We start from the raw sequence: 23121 nt of genomic DNA on the forward strand, positions 1-23121 counted from the left end.
AAATTTATTCATGATACAGATATATACTATCATATATACTATCATCATAATACAGTCATCACACAAGATAATCACATTGAATTATTTACATTATTTACAATCAGGGGTGTGGAGGGGGTAGGATATGGACAGCAAGTAGTGGACATATAGAGAGAGAAAGAGAGCGAGAGAGAGAGAGATCAGAAGGCATACGAAAAAGTATCTGCATTTGATTGTTTACATTTGATGATTAGCAATCCGGGGAGGGTGTTAGTTTAGTGTTGTAGCTGCCTGGAGGTGAACTTTTAGTGCGGTTTTGAAGGAGGATAGAGATGCCCTTTCTTTTAAACCTGTTGGGAGTGCATTCCACATTGATGTGGCATAGAAAGAGAATGAGTTAAGACCTTTGTTAGTTCGGAATCTGGGTTTAACCTGGTTAGTGGAGCTCCCCCTGGTGTTGTGGTTATGGCGGTCATTTACGTTAAGGAAGTAGTTTGACATGTACTTCGGTATCAGGGAGGTGTAGTGGATTTTATAGACTAGGCTCAGTGCAAGTTGTTTTACTCTGTCCTCCACCTTGAGCCAGCCCACTTTAGAGAAGTGGGTAGGAGTGAGGTGGGATCTGGGGTGGAGGTCTAGAAGTAACCTGACTAGCTTGTTCTGAGATGTTTGGAGTTTAGATTTGAGGGTTTTGGAGGTGCTGGGGTACCAGGAGGTGCATGCGTAATCGAAAAAGGGTTGAACGAGAGTTCCCGCCAGAATCCTCAAGGTGCTTTTGTTGACCAGAGAGGAGATTCTGTAGAGAAATCTTGTTCGTTGGTTAACCTTTCTGATTACCTTGGTTGCCATTTTATCACAGGAAAGGTTAGCCTCTAGAATGGAACCTAGGTAGGTGACCTCATCTTTCCTGGTGATAACAATGTCACCCACTTTTATGGTGAAGTCATTGACTTTCTTAAGGTTGATGTGGGACCCAAACAGGATGGATTCTGTTTTACCCAAGTGTATGGATAGCTTGTTGTCAACGAGCCAGGTGCAAGTTCGACAACAACTTATTCGCAGTGGCAAACCGTTTGTTTGCGAGCCGTTTGTAAATGCACGCCACCTGACTGGAATGGAGTCGCACCGGTTGAAAAAAAAAACTAGGAAATGAGCCAGAGTCAAATGAAACGTAGCGACATTTGGTAGCACTTTTCTGGTTTGTCGTTTTGTTATTGATTTGTTAAGTAGCCTCGGGTAGGTCCACACACACCGGGTATGGTAGTACAATTTCGCATTCACATTTATAAATTGTGACACTTTTTTTTTGTCTTAGTCATATTTTGTAGTATTGTAGAAGTACTTTGTAACTCACTTCCCCCACACATCAGAGACACTGCTGACCCTACCACCTTCAAGACTTAAAAACACCTTTTGCACACTGCTTTCAATGCATAACTATTTTGAACTTTCACATTTAGTAACTTATCACATTATAATATCTTAATATTGCTTTCTGTATGCATTTTTAAACGGCATTTGTTGAGTTTCTTGTGTTTTATTAAAACAAGCTGAGATAGGCTCCAGCACCCCCCGAGACCCCGAAAGGGACAACCGGTAGAAAATGGATGGATGGATGGATATTTGCTATTTTAAACTCTTGTACTTTTTATTTATTTTTTACTCTGTAAAGTTTCTTTGACTTCTTGAAAAGTGCTCTTTAAATAGAATGTGTTATTAGTCCTATTAAATTAAAATGCCTTTGTGTGGAAAATTTCGGCAAAGTTGATTAGAATGGAGGTTATCTGTAGGTTGTGTAGTTTTTATTGTGCCATCAAGGATTTCACTGTCAAAGCATGGAGATAAGGTACCACCTTAAGGAATGTTTACGATGAAAACACAAACCCCATAAAATCATAATCAATATTTTACAATACTTTCCGCAAATATAGTATACATTGGAGAATGTTTAAATTATTCAGATCCAAATCTTATCTTATAACATTATTTCCTTGATAAAAAAACAGTAACTTCTGAAAAAAACTCTAAAAAAAAAAAGAAATATAATAACGAGCCTGTCTTTTGAAAGGCTCTATGAAAGGAACGTCTCTTCAAAAACTGGCTCCCTACAGAGAGCAATGAATCCCAACTCTAGTGTTTATCTTTTTGTGGCAGTCCAACTGTATTTGTGGCGGTCCACAACAAATAACTAAATTAATGGGAAACACTGCACAGTGACATTGCGTTAATTATGGTTATAGTTTGCAGTGGTGTACTGCTACCACAGTACTACTGTATTTTTGGACTATAAGCCACACCTAAATTCATTTATTTTTTCTCAAAAATGGACAGTGCGCCTTATAACCCAATGCGTCTAATGTATGTATTATTCTGGGTGAGCTTACCGACCTCGAAGCATTTTTATTTGGTACAAGGAGTCATGATAGGTGTGACCAGTAGATGGCAGTCACACATAATAGATATGTGTGGACTGCAGGCTGACGCCTGTTCAATGAATGACGCCAGCAAGTACCTGTTAGCAAGCAACACTATAACTTTGATGTTTCATTCAGAATATAGAACATTACTCACGGCGCTCAAAAAGCTGTCAAAATGTTTTAGTACGACTTTGGTAAGCTACGAAGACACACCACTTGATGGAATGCAGAGCAATATGGCTACCAAAGTCAGACGTACTGTGCTTCAACATACGGGTATTATTGTACTGTGTGTATAAGGCACACTTGCCAACCCTCCCGTTTTTAGCGGGAGAATCCCGATATTCAGCGCCTCTCCCGACAACCTCCCGACAGAGATTTTCTCCCGACAAACTCCCGGTATTCAGCCGGAGCTGGAGGCCACGCCCCCCCCAAAAAAAGTCTGCCGCGACTGCGATTGGACCTGACCAGCCTCCGGGTACAAGTACTGGAGTACCAATTGCTTGCCAGGGAAGATCTTCCCCAGGAAGCAAGGATTGACCGGTTTTGGGCCATGCTAGGGAGAGATGGAAGATTCCACACTCTCGTGCATTTGATGAAAGCACTTTTGTGCGTGCCACACAGCAATGCATCATCAAAGAGGGTGTTCAGCATGGTTAGAAAAATAGTGACAGAGAATAGAAAGAGGATGGACAATTCAACCCTTAACAAAGCATTGTACTTTCAAGTACAACAATGAGTAGATGAGTGTTGTGTGTGTGTGTGTGTGTATACGTGTAAATAAATGAACACTAAAATTCAAGTATTTCTTTTATTTATATATATAATAAAATAAATATATATATATATATATATATAAATATATATATATATATATAGCTAGAATTAACTGAAAGTCAAGTATATATATATATATATATATATATATATATATATATATATATATATATATATATATATATATATATATATATATATATATATATATATATATATATATATATATATATATATATATATATGAAATACTTGAGTTGGTGAATTCTAGCTGTAAATATACTCTCCTCTTAACCACGCCCCCAACCACGCCTCCCGCCCCAACCACGCCCCCAACCACGCCCCCCACTCACCCCACCTCCCGATATTGGCGGTCTCAAGGTTGGCAAGTATGGTATAAGGACCCCAAAATGGCACCTATCAGGGGACATATTATCTGCCGTTTTGTTCCGCAATATTACGCAAAACCAACTTTTCTTACCAACTGAGTTGCTGTTGGGTATTTGAGATCTGCATAAGTCCCGGAAATTTGCGCGCGTCCGCCATTGAAGTCTGCACCGTAGTCAATAAGTTCCTTCTTTTTCTCTATCCTCTTGTTGTGCGGCATTCATCCTGCGCGGTTTCCAGTTCTAAAATAAAGTAGCGTACAGTTCGAACTTATATCTGTCAGTAGACTCGCAATGGAAGCGCTAAAAAGTACCGGTACAACAAAGATGACGGGGAAAAGCTGCTGTCGAAGTGGAAGCACGTAAATAAGGTCGCCCACAAATTGGCGCATCCTGAAGAAAGTGGCTTAAAGATGGTCTGTAAAACATAATATATGCAACATTTTGACCAATAAACCACCATAACATGTTATGTATACCACAAGAAGAGATTTAGATGTAGAAAAAAATAATCATAATATGATCCTTTTAACGCACCTTATAATTCGGTGCGCCCTAAGGTCCGAAAAATATAGTATTATTTTTGGTTGTCTTATTTTAGCTCATTAGATGAGCAAATGGTCATCATTTTGTTGTAGGAAAGCAGATTGCAGTCACCTACAGCCATGCATGTCTACTTATCTTTGTAAAATCAGAATTTGTTTTGGGTTTTAATGTATTGTGCATGAAGTTCTAATGCATAAAACCATTTGTGACGATGTTGAGCCATGCAGGAAATGGTAAGAGGCACTACTTTGTTTGCTTTAAGCTCTTTTCTTCAGAAAAGTAGCCAAGAATTGAGCTTGGCAACATGGTCACAGCAAGCAGAGGGTCAATACACACAGTCTGACTCGTGGTACGACTCGAATAACACAACATGTAACAATACAATACAATACAATACAATGTATTTGGATTATGTTAAAAATGTTCAGCACCAACAAATCCAGAAAGAAGTAGGAGGAAGCTAAAATTCTTTAATCCAACCCTTGGTTCAATATTAAGTGTCTAACATTACATCATATTGTTTAAGTTCCTTTTTAGTCCATTCCATAGTGCACATAAAGATACATTAAATGCATTCAATGTTGTGCATGAATTCAAATGTTGTATATTCTGTTCATTCCTAAAATGGTATTTCTCTTCCCTTGTTGAGAAGAATTGTTGTTAATTTTCTGGTAGCCTGTTGTGTGCTTTGTACATAATCCTTGCGGTTGGAAAGTTTACAGTATCTTTAAGTTTATGTATTTTACACTTAAGGAAAAAGGAATTTGTATGCTGTACTATGTCAATGTCTAGACCAGGGATATTCAACTCAATTGTTTTGGGGGCCACTTCGCCAGAAAGTTAAGAACCGCGGGGCCGGACTTCTCCCTTAACTAATATTCTTCTCTACAATAGACATTTGATTTTGACAGCACTCTAGGGCAGTGGTCCCCAACCACCGGGCCATGGCTCGGTACCTGTCCGCGGACCGATTGGTACCGGGCCGCTCAAGAAAAAAATAAAAAATACAAAAATAAAATATATATATTTTTTAAAAAATGTTTTATTAAATCAACATAAAAAACACAATATATACATTATATATCATAATAGATCAATACAGTCTGCAGGGATACAGTCCGTAAGCACACCTGATTGTATTTCTTTATGAAAAAAAAAAAAAAAATACCCCCCTCCTCCCGTGGTCCGTAGGACAAATTTTCAAGCGTTGACTGGTCCGCAGCTACAAAAAGGTTGGGGACCACTGCTCTATGGGAACTCTCAAGACTAAGGGCCTGAACTACTAGGATCCAAATACCACGCGCTAAACAGTGTGCGCAAACGATCAAATTCCAAAATTATATTGCTGAAATCTATGTTGACAAGCATACGTAGGAGGGAGCTGCAGTGCGATCACCTTCTTTCTCACAGCTATTTATGCACAACTGCCAGTTTGCACGTCCTCCTAAACCAGTGGTTCTCAAACTTTTTTCACCAAGTACCATCTCAGAAAAAACTTGTCTCTCCAAGTACCACCATAGTTACCAACATTCCAATATAATAGCATAGTAGGCATAAGTATTTATAAAAACCAGGGCAGATATTTCATTTTAAAGGATATTTAACATTTTGGAACATTGCACACAGTTTGAACAGTAACACTGTATTTGAATATAGGAAAATAAAACACTGTACTTTAATCAAGTCACTTTTTGGCCTACCACTAGATGGAGCCAGTACCACAGTTTGAGAATCACTGTTCTAGACATACCAATAAAGATGCACAGCAGCCCCCGCAGCAAACTTATAGTCCTGATAAATCACACTTTGTGTGCTAAATAGTTGTATTTACATCTTCTCCTTCCAGTTTTGTGGGTGTTCTGATAATCAGCATATATTCTACATATTCATGAAGACAGACACGCAAAATTGATTATTTTATATGACTATAAATGAATATTTTGTGGCCATCTACAACCATTTATTTCCAGTTATCTTGGTAAAAGCAGCAATATTGCATTGGAGCGTTCTTAATGTTGTCGCCAGCCAGTGTGCGATATGCTTATTGGAAATTCTACACAGTTCAAACAGAGTAATACCTGAACCTTACCTTACCTCAGCAATAGTTCACCTAATGTGTCCGAGAGGGAAAGTAATTGTATATTGCAGTTTCATAATGGTTCTTGTGAGTCCACACAAAGGATTGCACAGAATACTAAAAGCATATGTTTAATGACTTAGCACTTTGGGCCCCACCCCCCAAAAAATGTCTTAGCTGTCAGCCATAGGGCCATGTCATCACTGACATTACCCCCTACGTCATCCCTTGACCCACATGCATGAACACACAATGATATCAATCACAGCTGCGATCGATTGATCATTTCCGTCAACTCACCGTCCTCCGTGGGTGCGTAGATGTTTAGATACAAGCAGTCCTCGCTCTGATCCTGAATGTAGGAGGCGACCGTGTCCAGGTTGTAGGTGAACCATATGGGCATCATTATCTCCGGCACAGTGCTGTGGATGTTCTGGGGGCACACGGGCATGAAGTGGGTAGCATTCTTGATCCCCGACCAAGACGAGGCCTGATCCGGGGGCATGAAACGCTTCTCTCCCATGGGAGGTGCAGCATAGGGCACGCCCAAGTACTGGTCAACAGGTCTGAGCACTTCACTGGGCACTGGGACCCTCAGACCTCGCAGCTTCCCGAACTGAGTGGTCACCGTCGGGTAGAACTTTTGGCTGGTAGCCTTGGTAAATGGCCAGCAGGAGTATAATATCCACCAGAGAAGAGCACAGTGGGTGATGGTTACAGTCCTTTGGTGGTGTAGCAGGTGTGCAGGCAACAGACGGTCTTTAAATGTAGCCAGCCACATGGTGTGTGTGTGTCCTTGGGCAACACAAATGCACACTGTAGTGTCAGCTCTGGCCCCTTCGAGCTTGTCACACACACATCACTCACTCTTCCACGTATTGACCACTTTCAATGCAGCTGAAAAGAAAAGAGTCATACATTTATTAACATTATTAACACTACTACATCACGAGTAGCATCAATGTAGCAACAATATTTAATATACATCCTTTCATTAGTCTGAGTAACATCTCACTATATAAAGTCTAGTGGCTTTAACATTATGTCCCTTGGTTAACCAACACAAACATAATTACATTTTCCTCAAAAAGTAGGAATTCAAATCATTTTTACAAACATGTTTCCCTTTGTAAACAATCTCCAGGCAAGACCTTGCTCTGGAAAGCCCAGTGACTTTAACAATACACCCTTTTTGAGTTCCAATCAATACAAGCCTTTGGAGGAATCATGGCTTGCCATTTGTTGATACAGCACATTATCAAATAACACTATATTTTCTGTAAAAGCTAGCAATCAATTACTTACACACTATTTTTTCCTCTCTGTGTCTGTTTTTTTCCCAATCCAGAGTAATTCCAAGGACTAGAAAGTAGGGGTGTTTCAAGACGATATTGATGTCAGATATTGGTCCGATATCAACAAAAAACAAGTATAGGACAATATCGGCTTGCATCTAAACTGTTGGATATAAGGCTCTGATACAAGCAGTCCTGCAGTGTGTTTACTTGTGCTTGGCAGCCAGTTAAAGGGGACTTATTATGCAAAACCAACTTTTCTTGCCTGTTGGAACCCGTTTTTGCGTGTTTGGGTCCTGCATTAGTCCCAAAATATTTAAATCAAACCATGGAGGCATGGCGGAAATATTTATAAAATAATCTTGCTTCTTTCAAACTTCCTCCAGTCGTTTGGAATTTACGGAGCACCTAAAGCAGCTCAAGTTTTTTTGGCCCGCGGCATATTGTCGAAATAAAATCAAACAAAAAAACAACAGTAAAAATGTAAGCATAATAAGCAAATATGGCAGCTAATTTTAATACTAATAATTATTTCGAAGCAGACACATAGTTTTGTCTGTAAATTTATGTGTGTTTTAGATTATTATTATTTTTTTTTTTACGAAATAAAATAACAAAATGGCCCGTTCATGCTTTGACTCGTGCGGCCCTTTGTGGAAAAAGTTTGGACACCCCTGCCCTAAAGGGACATGGGAGAATTTTTTATTTTTTTTTAGATATGTATCTCGTGCGCAGGAGAATTCGTGCTCACACAAAAGTTTTTTGTGCGCTCTAGATAGTTTCTCGTGCACACGAGATGTTTTACCGTGAGCACAAGAAACATACAGGGACATATGGGAAACACTTTTTTTTAGATATGTTTATCTACTCACGGGAAAACATCTTGAGCGCACGAGAAACTTTTGCGTGAGCACGAGATAGTTTCTCGTGTGCACAAGATACTGTACATATCTAAAACATTTTTTCCCCCATGTCCCTTTAGGGGCTCTGTAGGAATTTGTCCAATTGGTGACATGTTCCAATTGGTGGCGTTAACGGATTATCAATAAATGGTGGAGATTTACCGAAGGAGATTTGCGCTTGTCCGCCATTTTAGTCCGACGCAGTAGTCAATAAACTCCTTCTTTTTTTGCTATCCTCTTGTTGTGAGGCAGACTGGCTTGTACATGCACATGCATCCTCGGCTGTTGCCATTTTTAATACAAAGTAGCCTATAGCTCTAATTTATATCTGGCAGTAGACTCCATATGGAAGCACTAAAAACTACAGCATGGATGGTGGGGAGACAACGTAGTCGAAGTGGAGGCACATATGGCGCATACTGAAAATACGGTCAAAGCCGCTTGAAGACGGTCTGTAAAACATAATCTATGCACATTTTTTACCAAAGCACCACCATTACATGTTAAAAACAAGAAAGTGTTTTAAATGTAGAAAAACCATCTAAATGTTGTCCAATAAGGACAAGGTTGGTATTTTCTTGTATTTTAGTGAAGTCATTTTTACAAACGGTAAACATGGTAGGCTATAGGCTACAAGGAGCTGGCAGCTACACAACAGCTAAGCACACATAGCACAGAAGTTAGACTTTATGTAATTGGACAATATTGTAGTCTAAAACACATTTGTCAATATAATCAAGTATCAACTATTTATAGCTGCATATTACTTACACATGCAGTGTACTAGAAAGTATCCAGTAAAAAACGTGTCCGCACCATTCAATTCACTGCCTCAAAAACTTAACTAAATGAATGAACTAGGTGTCGCCAAAAACTATTTACCACTACACTTCAACTTAAAGCCAGCTTTCCAGACGGTTAATAATAAATAATACAGTGTTTTTTTTTATACCTACCATATCTGTTTGACTAATTTTACTGGATAAAACATTTTCTAACATTCCTCACAACAAAACAATTAAAGTATGTATGATTCTTGCCGATATTGTATCGGATCAATATCAATACAGGCCTATACTCATGGCCCCAATATTGGTATCGGAGGTGAAAAACTTCTACTAGAAATTTTCTATTGAGAGACACACTAAATAACAATCGTTTATGATAGCTTGCAGCCTAAGCCATTTTTATCCCTATATTTATTTTAATTCCAACCCCAGGAATAGAGTTGACATACTTTCTCTTGAGATACAGGACATTATCAAATACATCGTTTTTTTCATTTTTTCATGCATTCTTTATATTTTGGTACACAATGCCAAGAGAAGTGTAATGCTTAACTATTTTTTAATTTGACTGAATTGAATAATCTGTATTGACACCTGAAAACTTGTGAAAAGATGTACATCTGATATCAGTATTCTCCATCTTGCCAATGCAAATGCATTCAAGACAAACCGTCTTAAAAGAACAAATATACGATAGAAAATGCACATCACACTGCATGCTCAGTGTTTGAGTGGAGGAGGAATGCGAAGGAGCCATCTGTTGACATGTTGGTGGTGCTGTGGATTAAGCATATAGATAAAAGGTGTGAAGCACCACTTATGTAAAAGACAAGTCTCAAAAACACATTTTTTTAAAGTGAAAGAAAATTCAAGCGTCTTTAGAGGACGGATGTTTCAACATCTCAAAGACAACCCAAATCTCTCAAATCACATTTGGTAATGTTTGGGCTTCACATCTAAGCGACCCTGTCGGAAACAGGATTTAAAAGAAAGCATTTAGGAAAGTGTTGAACAATCCCAGAACAAACATGTGTGATGAGCTAACTGAAGCACCGTCTTAAAGACAAACCATTTCAGGTTAATTAAAAGACTTGATGGGGGCTTATACGAGCCGTAAAAGTCTATTGGAGCCATTTAGGTTCAATACTGAAAGCTCTGACAGCTGGAAATTGGAGCTGGGCATTGATTGACTAGGGGAAATTATAATTAAATCATTGATTAATTGTTATTTTTTAAATAGTTTTAATTGGATGGGGGAATCTACATTTATGATTTCATGTTTAGAAGCCAGAGTCGTAGTGAAGACGAGCATAATGCTGCCCAAAGGAGACAGGCTGTAACACCCTAGTTGACTGGTTGTAAAAAGGTACGGCACTCAATATGCCTCAATTGCAAAAAAAAGACAGTGTCACAGTGGCGCATGGTTGCAGGATGCAGAGACGGTGAGCGAAGAGCGGATAGGAAGGTAATTTAATGAAGTACAAGGCAGGAGAAAAATAATACAGGTTGTGCAAGGGGAGACATGAAAGACAGACTTCTTCACAATCAATACATCAAACATTTTGGACTTTTCTACTGGAAAGTCAACATTTTCACATCATATCCTCTGTACTTTTGTTCCAGTCCCAACAAGAAACATTAAAACAACCTTGCAAATACGGTCTATTTTTTTTTTTGCCGAACGTGCTCCCCATTGAAATTCATCTATGAATCTTATACATACAAGAAATACAGAAATGAATTGGCCCATTGAATGACTCTTATACGTGAGTACAATTTTTAAATTAAATAACACTATATTTTTGTATTTCGTCATTCAATGGGGCAGCACAGTGGAACAGGGTATAGTGCATGTGCCTCACAATACGAAGGTCCTTAGTTCAATCCCGGGCTCGGGATCTTTCTGTGTGGAGTTAGCATGTTCTCCCCGTGACTGTGTGGGTTCCCTCCGGGTACTCCGGCTTCCTCCACTTCCAAAGACATGCACCTGGGGATAGGTTGATTGGCAACACTAAATTGGCCCTAGTGTGTGAATGTGAGTGTGAATGTTGTCTGTCTATCTGTTTTGGCCCTGCGATGAGGTGGCGACTTTTCCAGTGTGTACCCCACCTTTCGCCTGAATGCAGCCGAGATAGGCTCCAGCACCCCCCGCGACCCCGAAAAGGACAAGCGGTAGAAAATGGATGGATGAATATGTCATTCAATGTACATGTTTCACACTATGCTCAATCGTGATGATGTATGATTTGTTGTGTAATGTTTTTTTTATTGGAGAACACTTCCAGCATGCCTTGTAGCACTTCATTTTGGATATATTCACATCAAACCATAACCTTAATTAGATCCTTTAATAGTTTGTAGTGTGAGACATGTATATTAAATGACGAAATTGAAAATTATAGCGCAGTATAGTGTAACAATTGTACTTAACAGTACGTGAAAAACATTTTCAAAAGAGATACGCGCTTTGGAATGTGCATTCCTTGGATTTATGCACATGCACAGATGCAAGGGGCTCCTGAAAAGCATGTTTCTCCAAAACTCATGGCTAGACCAATTTGTATTTTCAATAACTATTGACATTTGGAGCCTTGGAGGGTTCTATTTGATTAACAACTTATAAAATCTAACCCATGCATTGTAGGATATCGACCGAAATAGGGCCACAAGCAAAATGTTGTGTAGGACCACAACATTTCTACAGTCGGAATTAACAACAACATTTCCAAATGTAAAAATATTTTTCATTGTCAACAGTGGAACTTCCAAAGTCGAACACCCTTAAAGTAGTACAATTTGGAGATCAAGCTAGATTTTGGGGAAAAAATGTGCATCCAAAGCCAAACGATTATGCCGTGTGACCACTGACCAGTGCTGCAATGATTAATTTGTTACATCAAATAATTTTATTAAAGCTATTCTGTTGCTTCAATTAATTGTTTAATGAGTCCAACTAATAATTTTTTTAAAATAATCCAGACTACACGGAATGTCCGGAACATTAAATATGCAGACATAGTTCCTGTGGAGCTGCTGCAATGGAGTGCATGCAGTGGCGTGTGGGCGCCATGATCTGTGTGGTGGCAGTGGAGATTTCAGTTTTTATTTTCTGAAACTTTAATGCACACAATTATAACAGTGATGATGTGGATTTATTACAAAAAATAAGGTTATGGCAAGCAGGAATTATTTTTGTTTATTTCAATAATTTTCCCTAAAATACACATTGATGCTAAAAAGTGTGTTTTATCTGATTAGAATCAGAATCAGAATCAGAACCACAATCAGAATCAGAATCAGAATCAGAATAGTTTTATTGCTATTGTTTGAGAACGGGTTCACAAACTAGGAATTTTTCTTGGTGCAATCGTGCAACATAAAACACATATAACACAGATTTGGTAATAGCAAGAGCTCTAACTGAGCTATCAGATCTTGTTATAGACTTAGAAAGGAATTCAAAAGAGCTACTGTTAGGAGTTATTGTTCATGTGCCTGATGGCCGAGGGGAAAAACTGTTCAGGTGGTGGGAGGTGTGGGTCTGGATGGACTGTAGTCTCCTGCCTGAGGGGAGAGGGGAGAATAGTTTGTGTCCAGGGTGAGAAGAGTCAGCTGTGATCCGACCCACACGCCTCTTGGTCCTGGAGGAGAACAGGTCCTGGAGGGATGGGAGCTTGCAGCCAATCACCCTCTCAGCAGCACGTACGATGCGCTGCAGTCGATGCTTACCCTGGACTGTGGCGCCGGGGAACCACACTGTGATGGAGGAGGTGAGGATGGACTCGATGATGGCTGAGTAAAACTGCACCAGCATCTCGGTCGGCACCTTAAGTTTCCTCAGCGGCCGCAGGAAGTACATCCTCTGCTGGGCCTTCTTGATGAGGGAGCTGATGGTCGGCTCCCACTTGAGGTCCTGGGTGATGGTGGTGCCCAAGAAACGGAAGGAGTCCACAATGGAGACAGGGGTGGGAAAGTCAATCAGGGTGAGGGGGGAGTCCATGATCATCTCCACTGTTTTCTGGGCGTTCAGCTACAGGTTGTCGAGGCTGCACCAGGACGCCAGCCGGTCCACCTCTCTCCTGTAGGCGGTCTCATCGCCATCCGAGATGAGCCCGATGAGGGTAGTGCCATCCGCAAACTTGAGCAGCTTTACGGACTGGTGACTGGAGGTGCAGCAGTTTGTATACAGGGAGAAGAGCCAGGGAGAAAGTACACAGCCCTGAGGAGTACCAGTGTTCGTGGTTCGACTGTCCGAGACAATCTTCCCCAGCCGCACGTGCTGTCTTCGGTCTGTCAGGAAGGCATTGATCCAACTGCACAGGGAGTCGGGCACGCTGAGCTGGTAGAGCTTGTCTCGTAGCAGTCCAGGGAGGATGGTGTTGAAGGCAGAGCTGAAGTCCACAAACAGGATCCTAGCGTAGGTTCCTGGGGAGTCCAGATGCTCCAGGATGAAGTGGAGGGCCAGGTTCACTGCATCATCCACAGACCTGTTGGCTCTGTAGGCAAACTGCAGTGGGTCCAGGAGGGGGCGGTGATGTCCTTGAGGTGGGGCAGGACCAAGCGCTCAAAGGACTTCATGACCACAGACGTCAGCGCAACCGGCCTGTAGTCATTAAGTCCTGTGATCCGTGATTTCTTGGGGACAGGGACAATGGTGGAGGTCTTAAAGCAGGACGGCATGCGGAGGTGTTAAAAATGTCAGTGAAGACAGGAGCCAGCTGATCCGCACAGTGTCTGAGAGTGGAGGAGGAGACACCATCCGGCCCGGGGGCCTTGCGCGTATTCAGCTTCAAGAACTGCAGGCGTACATCCTCCTCTCAGATGGAGAGGGCCTTTAAAGTCCTGTGATGTTCTTGGAGTCCTGTGATGTCCTTGGAGTCCTTTGAGTCCTTTGAGTCCTTTAAATCATTTAAATCCTTTAATGAAGTGCTGGCGTTGGTGGGGGGTGATGGTGGGGGGAGCAGAGCTTTGATGAGCTGAAGGCCGTTCATGACGACAGTAATGTGTGTTGAGGCCCTGAGCGAGAGTCCGGTCATTCAGGGCCTGGGGGGCTTTGGGCTTATAGTTCGTGAGGGCCCTTAGCCCTCTCCCAACGGCCGCAGAATCAATGGAGCGGAACTGTTTCTGTAGACGGTTAGAGTACACAGATTTAGCTTTCTCCACTTCCCTGTTGAAGTGGTACTTCGCTTTTCTGTAGGTACTCCGGTCGCCGCTTCTCCACGCAGCCTCATCTTCTTGCGCAGCTGTCGGAGCTTGGGTGTGAACCAGGGCTTGTCGTTGTTATAACAAGCCCTGGTGCACGTTGGAATGATGCGCGCCTCATTGAACTGAATGTATGAGGTCACAGTGTCCGTATACTCATCCAGATTGTCCGTGGCCGATCCAATTTCCTCCCAGTCTGTCGTCTCCAAACATGCACGCAGCTCCTCCACAGCCTCAACGGTGAAACACTTAATGGTCCTCATAACAGGTTTAGCCAGTTTCAGTCTCTGTCTGTATGAAGGGATTAAGTGCACCATCACGTGATCTGATAGTCCGAGAGCAGCGCGCGGGACTGCATGATATGCCTTGCTTATTGTAGTGTAACAGTGATCCAAAGTGTTCTCCTCTCTGGTCGGGCATTTGATAAACTGACTATACTTGGGTAATTCCTGGCTCAAATTTCCCTTGTTAAAGTCACCAAGTACGATAACAAGAGAGTCCGGAAAAGACCGTTCCACATGTAAGATCTGGACTGCAACTGGCGCTGAGCGTCATGCACGTCCGCGCCGGGTGGTATGTAGACAGCCACCAGCAAGAATTAAACAATCTCACGCGGTGAGTAAAAGGGCTTACAGTGAATGAAAATATATTCCAGAGAAGGAGAGCAGTGTTGAGATATCACCGTCACGTCTGTACACCAGTTGCTGTTGATGAAGAAGCAGACTCGTCCGCCTCTTTTTTTGCCGGAGAGCCCCGCGTCTCGGTCCTAGCGGAGAAGATGAAAGCCATCCAGTTGAACCGCGCTGTCCGGGACACTTGCGCTCAGCCACGTCTCCATGAAGCACAAAACACAAGATGAGGAAAAGTCCTTGTTTCTTCTCATCAGCAAAGCTAGCTCGTCCATCTTGTTGGCAAGTGAGCGAACGTTGGAGAGAAAGATGCCAGGTAAAGGCGTGCGTAATCCCCATCCGCGGAGACGGACAAGGGCGCCCGCTCGCTTTCCTCTTCGGTGCGGTTTCCCTCTTTTGATCAAAGAATGGACCAAATCCACAGCTGACGCTAAGATGACCGGTAATAAGTCCGTAGGGGTGATGGATGTGATGTTCAGTAACTCTTCGCGGGTGTAAGAGCATGCGGACACACAATTTACGCACAAAAACAAACAAAAAGAGCGCATGAGAGCACTGAGGCAGCCGTGATCGGCGCCATGATGATGACGTATTACTCGATTAATCGAACAAACTAATCGACCGATTGATTACTCGATTACTAAAAATAATCAATAGCTGCAGCCCTATGTACAAATGTCATTATACCATTACATCCATGTGTGTGTGTTTTGACTTTTCTTTAGATTTTTTGTGACATCCCCACAGAAGGGTAGTAATAAAGACAAAGAGGAAAAAGTGGGATAATAAGCATTGACCTGGAAATATAAAAGCTTTCCTGTTCAGTACAAAATGATCATCATCTTTCATATTATATCCTCATGAGAACTCTTGTTCTCTGCGATGGACACTTGTGTTTTGCAAAAACAGGTTTATTCTTTCATCAAAATGTCTGACAAAAGAAAACATTTCTACTGCAGATGATGCTGGCTTTCATGAGGATGTACCAAGGTGGTGCCATGTTAATACCTGTCAATGTTTACATTTGAAACATTTTCGGAAATATAAGGAACATTCCTATCCTATAGTGTGGATCTCATCACATTATGCAGTAGTGGGAAGTATTTTTAAAAAAAGAAAGTTAAAATACAGAAAATATATGTGAAAATATTTTCATTGGAAAGAAAGAAAGCAGGTGTGCTGACACAATAATGATAATAATGATAATTCCAGCAGTACCTATAAAACGCCACAAAGTGCCAGTATTGCTATGGAAACACCTTCCTGTTCCATCTCCATGATGTCAATCCTATTTAAAGCTATATGGTTAACTTTTCTTTTAACAGCAGGAATGATACTTAAAACCTTGCTTGCCTATTTAATCAAGGTTCCTGGAATAAATTGATTGACTTTGCATTATTTCCTATGGGAAATTGGTTTTATTGACTTGGAATTCAACCAGCGTCACAGAATAGATTGTTGCCCGACGGGCATCACTGTACCATAAACAAGTAAAAAGATGTCACGCAGCTAAGAGAAAGCAAGTGTCTTCTTTTCGTGCAGGACTATTCAACTGGCAACCCCAGTAATGAAACCATACCGGTCTCTGAGTTCAGTTCAAAACTTGCGAGACAAACATTTTTGCTTCAAATTCCTAAAACACTAGAATGCTATACTGTTGTAGAGAAGAACTTGGGCCACTGTAAACACATTGGAAGATCCTTACATTGACATTTTAACATTGCTAGCTTATAGAGGTTAACTTGTGTCTTTAATGGTGCCTTTTGTTTTACACTGAATTTATGTAACTGAAATTTTTGCATTTGAATTTTGCAAACTGAATTTTTTTTTACATCTAATTATACTGACCATTCCATTGAAAATAAATTCAGTGTTTTAAAATTCAGTGTATAAAAATTCAGTGTTTTAAAATTCAGTGTAACAAAATTCAATGTATGAAAATTCAGTGTAAAAAACTGTGTGTATAAAAATTCTGTATAAAAACATTCAGTGAATAAAAATTCAGTGTAAAAATATTCACCGTGTAAAAATTCAGTGTAAAAAAATGTGTATAAAAATTCTGTGTAAAAAAAATTGTGTATAAAAATTCTGTGTAAAAATATTCAGTGTATGAAAATTAAGTGTAAAAATATTCAGTGTGTACAAATTCAGTGCATAAAAATTTGCTGCTTCAAAACGCAAGACATACTTTTGGTAAATTAAGACAGAAGCAATTGATCCTCTCTCAGAAACAGCCAATGAGGTGTCAAGTTTTAAGTCACGTGACAGGGGTCATGCAAAACAGCATAAAAAAGGCAGTTAACTGGGCTACCTTGGCACAATAAAACATAATTAACGTTTCAATGCAGCCCGCTGGATGTTTTCAAACTATAGAAATTACTCCAATGGTTAGAATCTGCACTTTTGAGTGATGTACGAAATAGTCAGCATAATTTGATTTAAAAAAAATCCTGTTCACAAAATTCAAATGCAAAAAATTCAGTTACATAAAGTCAGTGTCAAAAAAAAGCTTTTGTAAAAAAGACACAAATTAACCTCAGCACACATGGAACACTTGGGTCCAAACTTTACATAACTGAGGCGTTCCTCAAAGAACCCTTTTAATTCCTCCCCTTTTTGATGGTTATCAATTGTTTTTCTCTGTAATGTGATTTATGTAACTAAGGTGTTGCTGTACTTCAGATGCAGTCAGTAATCATTTGTTCAACTTATTTATTTATACTAGTAGTGTTCCTCAAGGCTCCATTTTAGGTCGTCTCTTTTTCATCATTTGGCCTTTTCAACTGGTGGCCCGCGAGTTCAGTTAAAAATACTTGGGAGAAACTCAAATTTTTGCAGCAGATTCTTAAAAACACTGAAGTGCTGTCATATAGATGATATTTGACTAGCTTTTTGGCAGAAGGTCCTTGAAAACAGCCAAGCGTTCTTGTAACTCTGACAAAATATCAAATCAAATGTCTACCGTAGAGGACGCTTGTTCTTCGGAATATACAAAATAAGACTAATTGTAAAGGGGTAATTCACGCCCCGCAGTTTTAACTTTCTGGAAAAGTAGCTGCGGAAAAATTTTAAGCTACAAGCACGGTCAAATGTAGCTAAGCTACAGGTGAAGCTATCCGAAGTGAATTGTATAGCAAGCTACACGGCAAAAGTAGCTTGCGACATCAAAAACACGCTCTTTGTTTAGTCTTTGTTACTTACAATATGTTCCCCATACTAAAGTGTTACCAAAAAATCCCTCTGCCATTTTCAATTATGTTTCATGATTTTGCTTCGTGGTTTTGATGACCCCCCCTAAACTTAGCCAATTGTGACTAATCATCATACTTGCCAACCTTGAGACCTCCGAATTTGGGAGATGGAGGGGGGAGAGGGGGGAAGAGGTTGATGTGGGCAGGGTTGGGGGGCGGGGTCTTTAGGGGGTAGCGGGAGGTGTATATTATAGCGTCCCAGAAGAGTTCGTGCTGCAAGGGGTTCTGGGTATTTGTTCTGTTGTGTTAATGTTGTGTTACGGTGCGGATGTTCTCCCGAAATTTGTTTGTCATTCTTGTTTGGTGTGGGTTCACAGTGTGGCGCATATTTGTAACAGTATTAAAGGCCAACTGAAACCCACTACTACCGACCACGCAGTCTGATAGTTCATATATCAATGATGAAATCTTAACATTGAAACACATGCCAATACGGCCGGGTTAACTTATAAAGTGCAATTTTAAAATTCCCGCCACACTTCCGGTTGAAAATCTCCTTTGGATATGATTTATGCGTGTGACGTCATAAAATGCACGGAAGTGTTTGGGCCCTATTGGACACAACACACAAAGCTCTGTTTTCTTTGACAAAATTCCACAGTATTCTGGACATCTGTGTTGGTGAATCTTTTGCAATTTATTTAATGAACAATGGAGGCTGCAAAGAAGAACGTTGTAGGTGGGATCGATCGGTGTCTTAGCGGCTAAGTACAATACTTACAGCAACACAACAAGGACTACTTACCCTGATAGAAGACGCCTAGCTGATGCTTGCCGCCAAACCCACGGATGAAGTCCTTCGTCGCGCCGTTGATCGCTGGAACGCAGGTGAGCACGGCTGTTGATGGGAAGATGAGGGCTGGCTGGTGTAGGTGGAGCGCTAATGTTTTATCATAGTTCTGTGAGTTCCGGCTGCTAAGTTGCTAAATTAGCCTTAGTGTCGTTAGCAACAGCATTGTTAAGCCTTACCAGGCTGAGAATTTTTAACCGTGTAGTTACATGTAGATGGTTTAATAGTATTTTTGCTCTTCTGTCTATCCTTCCAGTCAGGGGTTTATTTATTTTGTTTCTATCTTCATTTGAGAACGATGCTAGCACGTTAGCTCAGTAGCTAAGTGTGTCACCGATGTATTGTCTTGGAGATAAAAGTCACTTTAAATGTCCATTTCGCGTGCTCGACTCTCATTTTCAAGAGGATATAGTATCCGAGGTGGTTTAAAATACAAATCCATGATACACAATAGAAAAAGGAGAGAGTACATAGTTCTGTGAGTTCCGGTTGCTAAGTTGCTAAATTAGCCTTAGTGTCGTTAGCAACAGCATTGTTAAGCCTTACCAGGCTGAGAATTTTTAAACGTGTAGTTACATGTACATGGTTTAATAGTATTTTTGCTCTTCTGTCTATCCTTCCAGTCAGGGGTTTATGTATTTTTTGTTTCTATCTTCATTTGAGAACGATGCTAGCACGTTAGCTCAGTAGCTAAGTGGGTCACCGATGTATTGTCTTGGAGATAAAAGTCACTTTAAATGTCCATTTCGCGTGCTCGACTCTCATTTTCAAGAGGATATAGTATCTGAGGTGGTTTAAAATACAAATCTGTGATTTACAATAGAAAAAGGAGAGAGTGTGGAATCCAATGAGCCAGCTTGTACCTAAGTTACGGTCAGAGCAAAAAAAGATATGTCCATCACTGCCTCTCAAGTCCTTCACTGTAACGTTCCTCATCTACGAATCTTTCATCCTCGCTCAAATTAATGGGGTAATCGTCACTTTCTCGGTCCGAATCTCTCTCGCTCCATTGTAAACAATGGGGAATTGTGAGGAATACTAGCTCCTGTGACGTCACGCTACTTCCGGTACAGGCAAGGCTTTTTTTATCAGCGAGCAAAAGTTGCAAACTTTATCGTCGATTTTCTCTACTAAATCCTTTCAGCAAAAATATGGCAATATCGCGAAATGATCAAGTATGACACATAGAATGGATCTGCTATTCCCGTTTAAATTAAAAAAAATCATTTCAGTAGGCCTTTAAAGTTGTTTATACGGACACCCTCAGTGTGACCTGTATGGCTGTGGACCAAGTATGACTTGCATTCACTTGTGTGTGTGAAAAGCCGTAGATATTATGTGACTGGGCCAGCACTCAAAGGCAGTGCCTTAATATTGTTGTCTGGGTGGAGATTGGGAGAAATTCGGGAGAATGGTTGCCCTGGGAGATTTTCGGGAGGGTCACTGAAATTCGGGAGTCTCTCGGGAAAATCGGGAGAGTTGGCAAGTATGCTCATCATATAAACACCAAAACAATCATCATGGATTTTCTACATATAGATGTTCTCATTCATCCAGGTCATTGTGTTTTCTCCGTATTTTTTATTTTTTTTGGCCTGGATTCGCAGTGCATTTCCTCTTTGTAGCTTGTAGCATTGATGTAAGTTACCTCGCGACATGGTAGCTTACATCCCCCTATAGAGAATCCCCATGTGACCCATAGCTCCAACCGCCACTGATGAGAAGAGTTCCTCAAAATAGTTTGTGCATGGCTGCACTGAGCGCGTATATATTGCTCATCATCGCGTTCTCACTGGCTTGTCAATGAACACGGGGAAAAAACAAGCTTGTTAACTTAATCAAATTTATTGACGAGTGCTGCCTTCAGCATGAGGAAAGACTGCCGCTGAGAAGCAGCTCGCTTTCCTGACGCTAAACCTATTTAAGATCAAGACAGGAGACAATTTGTGCCTCCCAAAACGAGAAACTAATTAGCCCGAGACGTGCTCGTTTCTTCTTCTTCTTCCTCGCCTGGTTTACAAACAAAGCTGAGCAGCGCATAACTTTTTATAATGCTCATCACTTTGTTGGTTTCTCATAGAACGAGACAAGTTGAGTACTGTTCTTCGGCGCCTCAGGCCTGCTTGGTCGACATTAATTAAGATGTATGATCATACCCCCATAGACAAAAAGTTGTTTTCCCCTAATTTTTCACAAGAACGGTATGGCTTATCTACTGCAGCTTCAAGTAATGCAATCTGTTGAGAAAGGCTTTATGACTCAAACCAAATAAGCTGTGTCATAAAAGCCATTTAAGTTTACACACTTTTTTTTCGGAGCAAAAAGAAAGCGAAAACATTTATTTGCCTATAAATCAGCAACTATACAGGTTCAAAAATGTAAACCTCGGAGAACCATAACGTTTTATTGCAGGTAGGGGGGCCTCAGATGTTTATGCAGAGGACCCCTGACTCCCATGGGTTTACTGGAACCCACCAGTATAAATCACCATAGCATTCCAGTTCAAACCCAATGATTGATATATAATCACGTTCATCACAAATCAACACCTATTTGCCACTAATACAAAAGAACCTGTGAGGACATCCTATTGATTAGAATCTGTAGTGCATTTAAGAAGCACTACAATGCCAGAAAACATGACAGGGGCTCCCTATGCCCTTGTAATTTGACATGTGCGCTCCCCCAAATGCTCCTCAATATGAACCGTGCAATAATAAGGCATGAGGAATTGATGCAGAGGATGATACCTGGGGGGAGGAGATGCTTCATGCATGATCATCACTGCTTTTTAATTAATGCAATGATCAGGATCTATGAGTGGTGGGGGGCAAGCCACAGCCCAGATAGGATCGGAACACATTTCGCTGTGTTATTAAAATCAAATAATTTATCATAAAGAGACAAAAAAGGTAGCATCGGTCGGTTAACTCACCTGCTTTTCCAGACGCGGTTAGACGCTCCATCTCTGGATGTCCTCCATTGCACCCCCCCCCTCCCACCCCCGTTGCTCGGTGCGCCGATGAGACAATGGCCGGCAGTGGACGTGTTCCTCCGGTATCAGAGAGACCCCCCCGCCGCCTCTTACCACAGACCTCTCCTCACACCACACATCTCCTGCTTAGCACGGTCTGCGCCGCTCGCAGGCTTTGCGCATTCACGACGCCAAGGTCAGAAGCGCCAACGGTTTTAATGGAGCGCCCACCACAGAGATCTCTCTCCGCGGCGCCCACTGGCCGCGCGTTGCTAGGCGACCGCCGGGATACGCCAGTGCATTAGATTCTCCCTGCGAAAAAAAAACAAAAAAAAACAGCCCAGAATATCCCGATTTACAATCCATTAACTAAACACCTATCTATATGAGTCGCGAACACATTGTGCTCGAACCCTTTTAGCAGATGTACAAGTGCGGGAATATGAACTTTTCATGGATTTATGTGCAAACAGAACAACAACAAGAAACAAACAATATTAATAAGCCATATGTTATGAGCAAAAATCCAAAATGACGCAAAATGTGCTCTTAATTTATATATTTTTAAAAAGAAACAAAAGCTGCAGTGCTGAAAAGCCATGCAAATTAATGATAGGTCAGTGGTTCTTAACCTTGTTGGAGGTGCCGAACCCCACCAGTTTCATATGTGCATTCACCGAACCCTTCTTTAGTGAAAAATATTTTTTTTTTTTTCAAATTCAAGACAAAGTTATATGTTTTTGGTAACACTTTAGTATGGGGAACATATTCTAAGTAACAAAGACTTAATTTAGAGTTTTTTGGACACTAGGGGAACATATTCTAAGTAACGAAGACCCCTCGCCATTGTTGTTTGAATCAAAGAGTCACTTCGGTGCTACGTCACATCTATGAAATCTCGCCCGGCGATCCTGATTGGTTCATTATTTTTTGTAATCTTGAAGGAGTTTGCATTGCCTCCAGATCCTTGTGTGGAGTTCAGCGAACTACAAGGATCTGGCGAGAGTCAGGTTAGTGCTAGAGCCTATCTCAGCTGCATTCATGCGGAAGGCGGGGTACACCCTGGACAAGTCGCCACCTCATCACAGGGCCAACACAGATAGACAAA

General features: G+C 41.0%; 1 protein-coding gene across 1 annotated transcript in view; it reads right to left on the reverse strand.

The window, feature by feature from the left end:
- The window catches only part of LOC133650561 (neuroligin-3-like), a 55514-nt gene extending 33415 nt beyond the window's left edge, over positions 1-22099 (reverse strand). The window contains exons 1-2 of the mRNA XM_062047936.1: positions 21975-22099; positions 6483-7079 (exon numbers count right to left, since the gene is read on the reverse strand). Coding sequence (XP_061903920.1) covers positions 6483-6963 — 481 coding nt within the window. The 5' untranslated portion in view covers positions 6964-7079; positions 21975-22099. The remainder of the gene's footprint in view (positions 1-6482; positions 7080-21974) is intronic.
- Positions 22100-23121: the final 1022 nt, after the last annotated feature.

This window comes from Entelurus aequoreus, linkage group LG05 (genome assembly GCF_033978785.1).
Source record: "Entelurus aequoreus isolate RoL-2023_Sb linkage group LG05, RoL_Eaeq_v1.1, whole genome shotgun sequence".
Lineage (NCBI taxonomy): Eukaryota > Metazoa > Chordata > Actinopteri > Syngnathiformes > Syngnathidae > Entelurus > Entelurus aequoreus.